The following is a 13,945-nucleotide window of genomic DNA, read 5'->3' as shown; positions in this document are numbered from 1 at the left end:
ACAACGCTATAAAACGGATATTTATACTCGTGGTGAGCAAAGTACAGTTCGTCTCTTGTGTAGCTATTTGCTTAACTTCAAACAAAAAGTTGCGTGCGGTCGTTATTTGTGAAAAAGAAAATTTTCTACACCATATTTGTATTCTAAAGAAGTTCTTTCCCCATAAAAAGATTGGATATTGTTCTCTAAAACCTTTTCAAATATACCCAAAAACGTGTCTGCTAAAGAAAGAAAAAACTAGAATTATTAAAAACTCTTCAGTGTTAATACTGATGTACGTATCTATAAAAGCTTTTATTTTCTACATTGAGAAAGATGATACACAATGATAGTGCCCTCCAAAGTTTACAAAAGTTTCCTCCAAGAAAGATAGGCCATATATAATAGAGTTTTATCATTTCTTTGACTAGAGTAAAATATGTTGATTTGTTATTTCTGAAAGGTAAAACAATTAAACATATATTTCTTTAGATACCGTTAGAGATCGTTACTGGGTGGGTCCTACATCAGGAAATGAAGAATTTCAACTAGAGAGCTTTTGGTCAGAAAAAGATATGAAAAACATTACTGTTTTAGGTATTGATTACAGACAAGGTCAATGGGAATATCTGCGTAAGTATGAACTCTTTTTAAAATCAGACAAAACTAGAAATAGTAAATGCGAGGTTAATAATTTTTAAATTAATATATTTTGTCTTTTTCTAAATGAAACTAAAAGTGATTCTGATAAAATGTATTAGGAAATTCAGAAACTGGAAAGAAAAATTATTTTTGTTGTCTTTGAACACAAAAAATTAACTTATGATAGTATATCTAGTCATAATAAAATTTTGATTGCATTAACAAAATACTAAATTCATTTGATAAATATACGTATGTAGAAGACATATTTGATGATTTATTCTTTATTTTTAAGATTCAAATACTTTAATGAAATTTGCGAATTAACAAAAGCACTTCATGTCTAATAATAACTAAGAAATCTTTGATATCTACTTCATGGCTTTATAAATTAAATTAGAAAAATCTAAGACCTTGGCTCGACAAATATAGCCGATTTTGTTGTCTGCTCCTTTCATTTGGATAATTAACACCTTTTGGTATCTATAAATCGTATAGTATGTAATTAGATATCGGGTTAATGTCCTGCATGGTATTGATAAGAAAGTCTTTTAAGTACTCGTACGATAATTACAAAATTACATTTTAACAGATCTAAAGGTCTTTAAATTATTTCAGTGAAAGTACAAACAAGTCACCAATTAAAACTAATCAAGAAAATAGTCAAGGTTGTAAATACAGATGCAATATATCTATACTGATTTAAGTAACGTAACATATACTGGTCAATTAATTCTATAGTATAACCAAAGGCAGCACAGAGTATTTTCTCTGTAAGAATTTGGGTTCCTACTTCTTCATTTCTATTTATTTTAGGATAACATTTAAGCTTGAAAGTACGCTATTAAAGAGATATAGATGAAGAGCAGTAAAACTAAGAGAAATAGAAAAAGAGGTTAAAGGTGGAAAGTTTAAAATGGTTTCCTGCACCACAGATAATTTTAACGTGAAGAGTGAATACATCGAAAAATTCGAATATATATAAGAAGGATTCAAAGTATGTGTAAGAAAGAAATACCAGAAACTTGATTTTTTACTGTGATAACGTTTACTACATTTAACTGCAATAACTACGTACAGGTGAAAATAGCCTAAGGATTGCGTTTTCTTCAGCTTTTCGAACATCAACATATGACATGACTGACATAACCGAATTTGAGCTGTTACTTTCGTTAAATAATAAAATGAGTTATGTCATCCTGCGTCAAAATCATGTTTTTATGTGTTATTGAAAAGGGACTTTTAAGTGTTTTTTAACTAAACATTTTTATGATGATGTACTTAAAAAAACATATCTAGATTTAAAGGTACTCTATGACTTATTTGATATGTATATATAACTCAATTTGACAACAATTTTACACATAATTGCTGCAAAATATTGTAGAACTGAACGGCAAATTGTTAGTGAACAGTTTTATAACGGGGTATAAATCATATATTTGTACATTAAGGTTTATTAAGAAAGCTGGCAACGACTAGACATGAGACATATTGATTAAAGATGCATCCGGAACCGGTATGCTAGACCAAAAACTAAAAATATCACTAAAACCAAAATATTTTCACCAGTTACTTCAAATGTGTTAATGTTTTAGATTGAAATTTGAGATAACTTCATTGGTAGATGGGCTGTCAAAGATATTTTGATAGGTTAAGTTGTCATTTGTTATATTTAACGTGTGAGAGCTGAAATCTTAAAATATGCATAGTACACAAAACAAACTGGATTCGAATGACATGAGTTATTAACAAAAGAATGAGTTCTGTATAATCCTTTATGATTTTCATTTTACCGGTCTTGTAACTTTTTTGTTTCTCTTCAGGATAAATTAATGACTAAAATCATTATTTTGTATCAAGACAACCACGACCGATATAAATTATCAAACAGTGATCTTACGTATGCAAAATATAAATTTAACAATGTTTAGTTCCGTCATTAGGCTGTCATGTTCAAAGCACACGACTCATCCGTAAATGTCTTATGATAAGTTAAAAACTGAAGAATAATATTTTCGATCGCTTTTGGAAATGATACACAGTGGTCCTTTCTAATACAGAATATTTCTATACTTAGATCACATGGTTGTGTTAACGTTGTGGATTTGGAGTTTCCGAAATGGGAATATTTTTCGTGCTTTATGGTAACGGAAAATAAATGAAAATGTATTAAACAATGGCTACCACGACTATAAAAAAAAACATCAAAAACATGCAACAAGACATACCTCAATAATGGTAAAAAGAGTACGACATTTTCTTGTAACAGCTGAGAGTCCTCGGATTCAAAATTTTGTAGTTCACGTTCTTCGAGCAACAGTACAGAATTACCTTCTTGGGGAAAAATAATAAAAAGGTTGTTTCTGTGGAAACTTCCCGTTAAATCACTGAATGCCTAAAGCAGATGAAGAATGAAAGGGGTATATTCATGTTATTCCATTTGAGTGCATACTTTTCAAGTCGTTGGATTCAACTTCTATAAATATTTGTATGATCCCACCGTTAAACCGGGTTCTGGGAAAAATTTCTTTTATACTTATGAAGATATTCTTAGGAAGAAGTATTGTGCTTTGGCCAAAAAGCCTTACGATGAAGACGTTTATAATAGAAACTGCACTGTAGGGGTAGTTCAAAGATGCAGGAAAGAGTATGGGAGTATGAATTGTGATGAAGTTATATAAGCCTATTAATATGATGTATTCGACTCTATGAAACTAAAATCTTATGCATAGATTTTAAACGCACGTTAATATTTCTAAATAATTAAAATTTAACCTACATATTACCCTTAAACATGTATGTGTATGAAAATTATTATTCGATTGGAGTAGCACAAAAGTGGGCGAAGGGTGCTGTTGAATAGCTGCGTTCACTCTGCGCTATCAGTTCCAATATACGAGGAGTTATGCAAATAAATTTTTTTTGACGTACCTTAACATGAAAATTATAAGACGTTAAACAATCAACAATATTTTCGAAAAAAAAAGAGAGGTATTCACACGAGTGAGGATACAAACTCTACTATGTTGTCTCTTTATTACTAGTCAGGATAAAAACTGTACTATGTTGTCTCTTTATTACTGGTCAGGATACAAACTGTACTATGTTGTCTCTTTATTACTGGTCACGATACAAACTGTACTATGTTGTCTCTTTATTACTGGTCACGATACAAACTGTACTATGTTGTCTCTTTATTACTTGTCAGGATAAAAACTGTACTATGTTGTCTCTTTATTCCTTGTCAGGATACAAACTGTACTATGTTGTCTCTTTATTACTAGTCAGGATACAAACTGTACTATGTTGTCTCTTTATTAGCATTTGCCAAAACGACTAAATGAGTAAAGAAATTTCAAGCCACTAATTACGTATATACATATGTATATATATGTATTTCTTTAATTGATTACAAATTTACATAATACGTTATACAATAATCTGTTCATTTTATAAAACTTATATGTAACAATCACGTGAGCCACAGGTATAATGGCAAGAATTCCTGCACTATTTGCCGTATTTCTCTTTCACTTTCTCTTACGTAAAAAGATATTGTCTACAACAGAAAGGTAAACACACATTTTTATGTGATGTTGTCCATTCTTTTAAATATATATGATTCGTAAAACAAGAACTACGAGACAAAAAGCAAGAATCGACGTGCGTTTTTACAGAAAGTTTACTATTAATAATATTTTAAAAGTGTTTCAGTTAAGATGAAACCTCTTTACATTTAAGAGTGTTCTTATATTTTTCTCACTATGTTACTATTTAATAACATAACTATTAACAAATGTCCAAGAATACTCTCGATTGCAAGACTAAAATTGTGGTGGCGTTCTTGTCTTTATTGCGTAAAATCACATAACTCTGATGAAATCGAATTATATTTAGAATAACAAAGTTACGTAAGTAGAGTTTTTTTCTCAGCAAAACTCTGGAAAATAATAAAAAAAAAACACTAAAATGATCATATTTCTTACAGCATCAAACAGCACAAAATGGAAAGATTTTTATGCCGGAGCTGAAATAGATGTCATGGATCACATTCGGTTCACTGCTTATGAAGACGTTCCTGTGATCTCAAGAATATTAGTTCTTGATTCGAGTAAGTGTTATCAAATTTTGTCATAAAATGTTAAAGAAAGTATTTCATTTCATTTTTAAAATTACATCGTTTTCTGTTATTTTTTAAAGAAATAACAAACTTTTGTAACGAAACATAGTATGTATTGCCCAACGTACCTTTTTCAGAATATGTTTTGTATAAGTAAGATATTACAAATATAAAGACATATAACTGTGTCGTTCGACCAAAACAATCTGTACAATAAAGTGCACTATTAACAAAAGTTATAGTTTAGCTATTTTCCACTTTATGTAGCTCAGATTGTAGTAATACATACTACAACATATTTTCAAAGGAAGTGTCCTACTGGACTCCTACTTCACTAAATCCATCAAAAATGCATAGAAGATATACACATTTCACACAGTAAACTTATTTCATAAAAATCATAATTACCTTTAAATTCATGCACTGATAATGTTTATAACTTACAATTGAGTGTAAAATGAGTTCTGAATATTAGGTGTACGTTCAAATATATTGAACAAAAAGAGTTCAATGTTGACCCAAATTTTTGCGCACGCTCACATAAACCGTTTACTTTCGGTCATTCGGACTAAAGACGGCTACCTGTTTAGGAGAGGAATCTTGTATAGTATATTTTAAAGAATCATTTTTGGTTCTGTGAAGTATACGTCTGTTTCAAGTACACCCTCTACCTCCAGTGACATAGCGTTATGTGTGAGATCTTAAACCGCTAGAAATGGGATTTCGATACTTTAGGTGGGCACAATACAAACGACCCTGAGTGCAGCTTCGATCTTCACTACAAGCAAAACAACTGTTCCGAGTAATAGTGTTGAGAGCCTAAAATTAATATTGGTCACTACTGAGTGTTACTTTCTTAGTTGCTCTGGATTATTGATTGGTAATGGCGAAATATCAGAATATCTAATCAAAAACACGTTAAGTGTGAAAAATAAGTTACGTAAAAAAATAAAGGAAGTAAAATTGCAATCCAAAGTGATACCTACACTTATAGCACTGATAAAAATTGTATATCAAACATTCATTCATTAGTTATTTAGACCGCATATTTTGTTTTTCCATCATCATGCCTAATGATGAATAAAAAACAAGGTCTAGTTAAGTTAATAACCAACATCTGACAAAAACTAGCAACAAAATATGACATTCCAGTTAATACCAAAAAGCAGGCACAAAACTGAGGTCTATACTATGTAAAATCTACACTGACAAACACAACACCAACATTATTTATAAAATACAATGCGATAAGCGCCACGACTTATATATTAAAGAAATAAGAAGAAAAATGAAAACCAGATTTAAAGAACACAAAAAGTCACCTTCACACATTTTCGAACACTGCAAATTAAATAAACACAACATAACTACAAAAAACACCCAAATGCTAAATAAACAAACATAAAGAAACGCAAAATTAAAGAAGCCTTACTTATACAACAACTTAAACCCAAAATAAACCAATACTAAATAAAGAAACAAACATAAACAAACGCAAAATTAATGAAGCCTTACTTATACAACAACTTAAACCCAAAATAAACCAATATAAAGGAACGCCTTTATACCTATATTAATATAATAAAATAAATAAAATTATATATTCAAACATCTAATACCGCCCTCTACATTCCGACACTCAGTTACACAACCCCTTTCAAACATGTGGTCAGCTTCCGGTCAGTTACCTCTTTCTTTGTGAACCTGACGATGACCGAAGAAGGTCGAAACTTTCTTTGCTCTTCTATGTAAAATATTTTCTCAACCCAAACGAGCAGTTTTTGGATATAAATTTCTCAACAAGTGGGTTTCTCGACATCACCGAGGAGGGTACTGTACTATTATAACAACAGGAGAAGTTTCTCACTTTTTCACTGAATAACAAAAGAACCAAAACAAAATCTTAATTGTGATATACACTTCAGTTCTTAAATCGTTCAGTCTTCCATATAATCTGGAACTAAATATTTTACCAACGATCTAGGTCCACGATAATTAAATTAATTCTAATTTGATATTGTTACACTTCATTTAAGCTAGCTAGCTTGGTTGACCTCACACTGCTTATAAGCTGACATTTTATTGAAAAAAAAATTTAATGTCCGCGTTAAAACACTAACGTCCAAAGTTAATTCAATGAAGTTGAATGGTCAAATTATGTAGTTTTTTTATCAATAAGTGTCTTTCACAATTATAGCTTCTGAGGCTTTTAATTTACTGACTGAAGCTGACCAGCAATAATAATCTATTACTGTCTCTCGCCTAGGTGTTTTTATATGAATCATACGAAATTCTCGAACCTACAACAATGTTCAAGAACATGCTAGCGGTTTTGTAAAACAAACGTTGTTGATTCTTACTCCCTAAAATTTTCTAAAAATGTAGAGAACAGGTGGGGCTTGGGCAATACGCATTCAACAATGTACGTTACCTGTATAAAAAATACATTGAAACAAGCGTATGTATTAAAATAAATGCATAAAAGTAAACCTCTTACACTTATATAATATACTCAAATACAAAATTTGTAAAACTAAGAGGTGAAGTATTTTTTCGTCAAAATAACGTATTTTGTGTCTCAGACTAATCAATGTGTATGTTTGGTACTTTTTTCTAACGAAACGTTTTGAACTTTATTTATTACAATCCTTGTATCAGATTATAATTAGAGTTTAATAATTGAGAGAACAAAAACAAACAAATATTTTTAGAACGATTAGAAAGATAAAATGAGCATCAATCTATATATCCACAACGCTTTGCCATAACTCTTACTATACTCGGACGATAACATCCAAAGATTCTTGTTTCGTATCCTGTTGTCATAACATTTTTTTAAGTTTTAATACTGAGTTTACTGGTTAAATCCTATAGTTCTGCCAAACTAAAGTAACCTAACAACTGACTGGAGTTGATGTTACTGGCAATATGTTTTTTTTTTGTTTTTTTTTATGATTTCAAAGCTATAATGGTGTATAGCTTTGCGCGAAGATTCTAAAATCTAGCAAATATAAACCGCTTTTGGAACTTGAAAAGTTGGTTCACCTACGTTAAGTTTTTGGTAGTTAACTGCTATCGCTCACCTATTTTTTTCCTTTTTACTCTCGGATGGATAATTTCACTCTACAAGTATCAGAAACATAAACTTGTAAATGACTTTTTAAAAAGAAAATGAAATTAAAACAAAGACAAAATGAATTACAAAGAAAAGTTAGTCTCACAGTTTTGAGATTTTAAGCAAAAATAATACCGATTTATATTTATTTATTTTTAAGCCTTAAAGTGAACCAATGGACTGTGTAATGCAAACCATGTAACTGATTTTCCGTGATTCCTGTCTTATTACCGTAAAAAGTAAACAAAATTAAAGAAATCGTCGAGACATAAGTATCGTAAAGTTAGCAGCGAATTGTGTTTACTAGCTGTCTTTCCTCCAGTGTATAACGACAAGAGCGTTGCTATTAGTACAGAACAATAAGCCTTCTTGCTGTATTTATGAAATTCAGTAAACCCGTTAAGATATCCTAGCAGTAATAAAGATATTTTAAACATCTTAGTTCTGAAAATTCTTAGGCAAAGATCTGCCAATCTTGAGCATACCAAACTTGAAATTCAAACTCATAACAGTTTGACCAATTGTAAGAGTCCCTAATAGGTAGAATGACCTTAAAAGACATTTTATATGAGAATATAAACTTTCAACAAATTAATTGTTATTAGATACAGTGTGTAATTGGTATGTAATTAATGTTTAGGTGTAAATTATGCGTTTTTATTTATTGTTTGAACAAAACCTATAATGTTCATTTCAGAGCAAATGGTTCGAACGATCGTAAAACTAAGTTGCACCAGTTTTCTTACGCCTCGCCTTCATTTGAATACTACACTGTTGGATTTCAAGCCTGGAGAAATGTTCAAATTCAAAATTGATACTTTTGTCAGTTGTAAGTGTTGTTACAATATAAACAGATACTAGTTATATAAGGTGATAATTTCAAGTAATTAGAGTTGCTGTTTTGTTTCTTTACACCAGCCCAAGCAAATGAAACAGCATGAATATTTAAGTGTGCGAATTTAGGTGTTAACAATTAGTAGGCCTGGCATGGCCAGGTTGTTAAGGTACTCGATTCATAATCCGACGGTTGCGAGTTCAAATCCTCGTTACACCAAACATGCTCGCCCTTTCAACTGTGGGAGCGTTATAATATGACGGTCAATCCCAATATTCATTGGTAAAAGAGTAGCTCAAGAGTTGGCGGTGAGTGGTTATGACTAGCTGCCTTTCCTCTAGTCTTACACTGCTAAATTAGGGACGGCTAGCGCAGACAGCCCTCGTATGGCTTTGCGCAAAATTCAAACCAAAACCAAAACAATCAGTATACAATATTTATGAAAATTAAACGTAGAAACATTTGTGTAATTAGGCTGTTTGATTCCTCACTTTAACCTAACTGCACAAGTGATATAAGAAACACTCCATTAACATAAAATGTCACATCAAAAACTTTTATGAACAGAACATGTATTGCATATAAAATAGACAAACGTCAAACATTCAAATATATTTTAACAATTGCGATTCTGTTTCATCATGAAAATTATCAATAGCATAATAATTTTTATTAATAATTAGATTTATTGTTTGTTTGTTTGTTTTGGAATTTCGCACAAAGCTACTCGGGGGCTATCTGTGCTAGCCGTCCCTAATTTAGCAGTGTAAGACTAGAGGGAAGGCAGCTAGTGCTCTCCACCCACCGCCAAATCTTGGGCTACTCTTTTACCAACGAAAAGTGGGATTGATTATAACGCCCCCACGGCTGGGAGGGCGAGCATGTTTGGCGCGATTCGGGCGCAAACCCGCGACCCTCAGATTACGAAGCGCACGTTTTAACGCGCTAGGCCATGCCAGGCCACATTAGATTTATGGTTTGTCTTCTAACTTTAACATGTGTAGTTAATATATAATACATAAAAATGCGTTATTGTAAAGTGATTCAGCATTATATACAGCATTTCTGTGTCATCCATGTGCGATTCAAATAGAAGAATTTTACCTGTGATAGTCACGAGTGAAGAGGCCCGGCATGGCCAGGCGGTTATGGCGCTCAATTCTTAATATAAGAGTCGCGTTTTCGAATCCCTGTCGCACTAAACATGTTGGCTTTTTCAACAGTGGGGGAGCTATAATGCTATGGTGAATCCTACTATTCGTTGGTAAAAGAGTAGCCCACGAGTTGGCGGTGGATGGTGATAACTAACTGCATTCCCTCCAGTTTTACACTGCTAAATTAAGGACGGCTAGCGCAAATAGCACACGTGTAGCTGTACGCGAAATTAAAAAACAAACAAATACGAGTTAAGAACAAAAAATGTTGTTTATAGCTTTATATAGGGATTACTTCAGAAACTTGAATTTGTGACGCGAGAATTAGCGTATGTGTAACATATACATATAAATTATTAAAGTGTATATTTAATTTATATAGTAATGTTGTTGTCAATTTGTCTCCAGGTTCCGATCTAGATAAACCTTCTTTTATTGAGAAAATGTTAATGTCACATTCAGGAAAGTGGTTAGATAGGTTTATAATACAAGAGCATTTCCTGAGTATACCAACACATCTAGAGCTGGTTCCAGATATATCCATTGAACAAAGGAAAGGATTAACGCTGAGAATTGAGGAACCCAATAATGACATATTAAGGTAAGATTAATGTTAATATTTTGATTATTGTATGAATATCATAATGTCTTTAAAAATAGTATGAGCATTTTAACCAGTGCTGTCAACATCAAACTGAATTTATTGTGTTTTGTTTGTTTAAGTAATACGAAGATCATAACCGACATTGCCTCCACAAAATATCTTGATCAGGCGTATAAAACTCACTACTCTAAGTGTATTTCAATATTTTTAGAAGTGATATGTTATGAAACTTGAAAAAGTAAGCTCGTTGTTAATCTCTACATGTATCGTCGTTGTATCTTATTATTGAAGAACATTCCTGGATGTCACAGGAGCGTGGTCTAGACAAATACTATAATCGTTATTCTTCTATTTTTCCTTTCTTTGCAACGGGCGCCATTATTGTAAAAAAAAGAAAAAAAGAAAATTTTAAACAAGTAAAGTACAAAATGGTATTACGTAACTTGTTAGGGGCAGATAAAATTGAAATGAAATAAGTTACAACAACCAAATGTAACACAGTTATAACTTAAATTTTAGGTAATATTTTGGAATACACAACTTATTAAATTATTAATATTTGTTATAAAAACGCAAATAGGTATGAATTGTTTAGCAATAAATTATGTCTTAATGATTCATTAAAATAGTTGTAGTGATAATATATGTGTAGAACGTACGTTTCTGTAGCACCTATTCCTCTGGTGCTAAATTAAAAAGTTTGTATTTTAGTTACGAAGTGAAATGCGTAGATGAAGCATTTCTGATATATTATGTGATTAGTTATAAAGTTTAATAGCATTATAAATTAATGAGTTCGTATTAATGTTATGTTCTTTGAATTATGCATTCATAATAATACCAAAGTGTAACGTATATTTTATAATGTATAGGCGAATGATGATGGAATATTTTTTTATGTTAACACATTTGTAGAACTTCATCTAACAGAACAAGAATTAACGACTTTTCCACAAAAGTATTCATTTTTTTATTCTCAAATTTAATAGACATAACTGAACATTATATAACATAACTATAACACTATAACATCAGTTTCTTCTTCAATATATCGTTATTATTTAAACATTGAAAAATAGTTTCTCATACTTTTTTCTGCTCTGATAGGTAAGCCCATTGTTCACCACATTTATATTGATTTTATATTTGTCAGTTTTGAAGACGCTCGTCAGATCTCTCTCAAAGACCAAATCTGGATTGAAACAAATCCAGATTATTTTGGAAATTTCAGCCTATCGTTTGTTTTGAAAGCCAAAGACATGTGGAGCCAAGATGTTATTATGGACGTTAAACGATTGACACTAAGGGTAAAATTTTCAGCTCAAATTTGAATCATAAGAATGAATAAACTAAATAGGGTTATTTTATTTCTGCTTTTACACCAACTTAAAATTTAAGACACTGTATAAATGAAATTAATATGTATCAGAATGTGATTTTCCTTTTATAACTAACTAAACATAATTCATCTGGTGGACGCTATTATTTACATTGGTTTTAATTTATAAATTATGTTTGTGGATCAAACTATAGAAACACAAAATTGATTGATTCTACAATATTGTAATTAAACTACACATACATCTACTAAGTTAAGGTGACTATATCTTTTATTATTGTGAAGGTTATGTTTGATTATGATATAAAATATAATTATTTATTTACTAGAAATGAGCCATTAAATTACGACATCAAAAATATTTTAATTCAGAACTTGGCTATTATGGGTATGATATTTTTTATATAATGTATCGAATTCTGGTGTATAGTTTCACAAACGTACAATAAATATCTAAACTAAGAACCTCTGTATGCTTCCATATAACGATTACGTAGGTATATACAAAATGTCACATAAACATGTGATAAGTGATGTTATCAATCATGTTTCTGAAAAAAAATTATTTATTTTATGTGCCACAAGCGCATATACCTAAGCTGTGATTATTAGAAACGTTAATATTCAAAATAATCTATAATATTTGTCCACGGCATAGTGGATCATAGAACTTCTCTGTTTGTTTTTTTTTCAAGTACAAACTTTTAGTTCATAGCGCCGTCTTCACTTTAATTTTTTTTTGAGATTTAATTACACATTTGGACATACGAGGTTTAAACCCTTTAGATTGATGTAGTTAACCACGGTCAAGGTCTCATAGATTAATTTACTGTAATTCCGCCTAAAAACTTCAAGTTTAGGGTAGGATGATACAGAATCTGAAAAGCAACAAAATTTAATCGGGTATCACGTTTAGTATTTATTGGTGGTGCACAAATATTAAGCAAATGATAAGGAAATAAAATACTCATACATTAATTTGCCCTAATCCTACCTCAAAGAATGTCAAGCGTCGCGGCTATTAAAGGGTTACTCCTGGTTTCATTATGAATTGTGATTCAAAGAAAAGATATTAGCAAATAGCTTAGATTTCTACATCACACCTTTTAGAAACATCAAATTAAAAACAAACAAACAACCTTACGCCTTTGATTACGTGCAATTATTTTATTGAGTTTATTTACACGTCCATTTCAAAGATATTATAAACATATCAAAATTGCCTTTTAAGGTGTTTATATATATATATATATATAATGCCTTAAAATATCGAAGGAATTGGTATATTAATATTCCAAACAAAAACTTACCGCATGTTCGGTAAACAGCCAGGTATGCTACAGATGTTTTAGAAATCAGATATAGTCCGATTTGAATATTTTACAAGGTTATAGACAGTAAATCAGGATAATTTGCTGTGAATGAAATAATTGGAGTCATTGCTATTTTATCAACTCAACGAAAGCAGGAAATGTTGAGCACTATAGCGATATCAGGTCTCCAACATTGGATCTTCCAATTAACCATACAATAAAAATATTTTATAAACACAAACTTGTTAAAAATAACCATATTAGCAAATGAGATTTCAATATTACATTTTATATACTAGTATAAAAGGCGGTCAAAAATTATGGGAAGCCATCATTGAATGATTAATGAAAGTTATAAAATTTAACTAAAATAAATTTGTTTGTACCCCAAAATACACCTATTCTTCTCTTAATTCATCAGTCTGAAAGTAATTATTGAATAACCATATTTTAATAAATGTTACGCTAAAACATGAAATGTTATTGTGAAGAAATATACGTGTGTTCGCTGTAAAAGACGTCCCAGGTTAAAAGTAGGGATTCGATTTCCTTCGATGAACGCAGCAGATAGTTCAGTATGACATTGCTATAAGAAAAGCGCACGCAAACTGTAAAAAACATAAAAAAGGACACTTGAACATTTAAATTGTAATCTAGGTCAGGAAGGAGAAAGCGTATTGCGGACATTTCGACACAATTTTTCAACAGTAAAAAGGACAAAAGATTGTAACAAACATTTATTTGTTTTCAGTTTAAGTAGGTGATATATGTGTTAGAATACGAAAAGTATATTTATTAATTAACATTTACTCATCACTCAAAACATTTTAAACATTAGGCA

General features: G+C 30.8%; 1 protein-coding gene across 1 annotated transcript in view; it reads left to right on the top strand.

The window, feature by feature from the left end:
• Nucleotides 1-4,761, top strand: part of LOC143236502 (uncharacterized) — a 57,510-nt gene extending 52,749 nt beyond the window's left edge. The window contains exons 6-7 of the mRNA XM_076474801.1: nucleotides 472-612; nucleotides 4,613-4,761. Of these exons, the coding sequence (XP_076330916.1) occupies nucleotides 472-612; nucleotides 4,613-4,761 (290 nt within the window). The remainder of the gene's footprint in view (nucleotides 1-471; nucleotides 613-4,612) is intronic.
• Nucleotides 4,762-13,945: the final 9,184 nt, after the last annotated feature.

Source organism: Tachypleus tridentatus, chromosome 13 (assembly GCF_004210375.1).
Source record: "Tachypleus tridentatus isolate NWPU-2018 chromosome 13, ASM421037v1, whole genome shotgun sequence".
NCBI lineage: Eukaryota > Metazoa > Arthropoda > Merostomata > Xiphosura > Limulidae > Tachypleus > Tachypleus tridentatus.
This window is presented reverse-complemented; position numbering and strand designations above follow the sequence as displayed.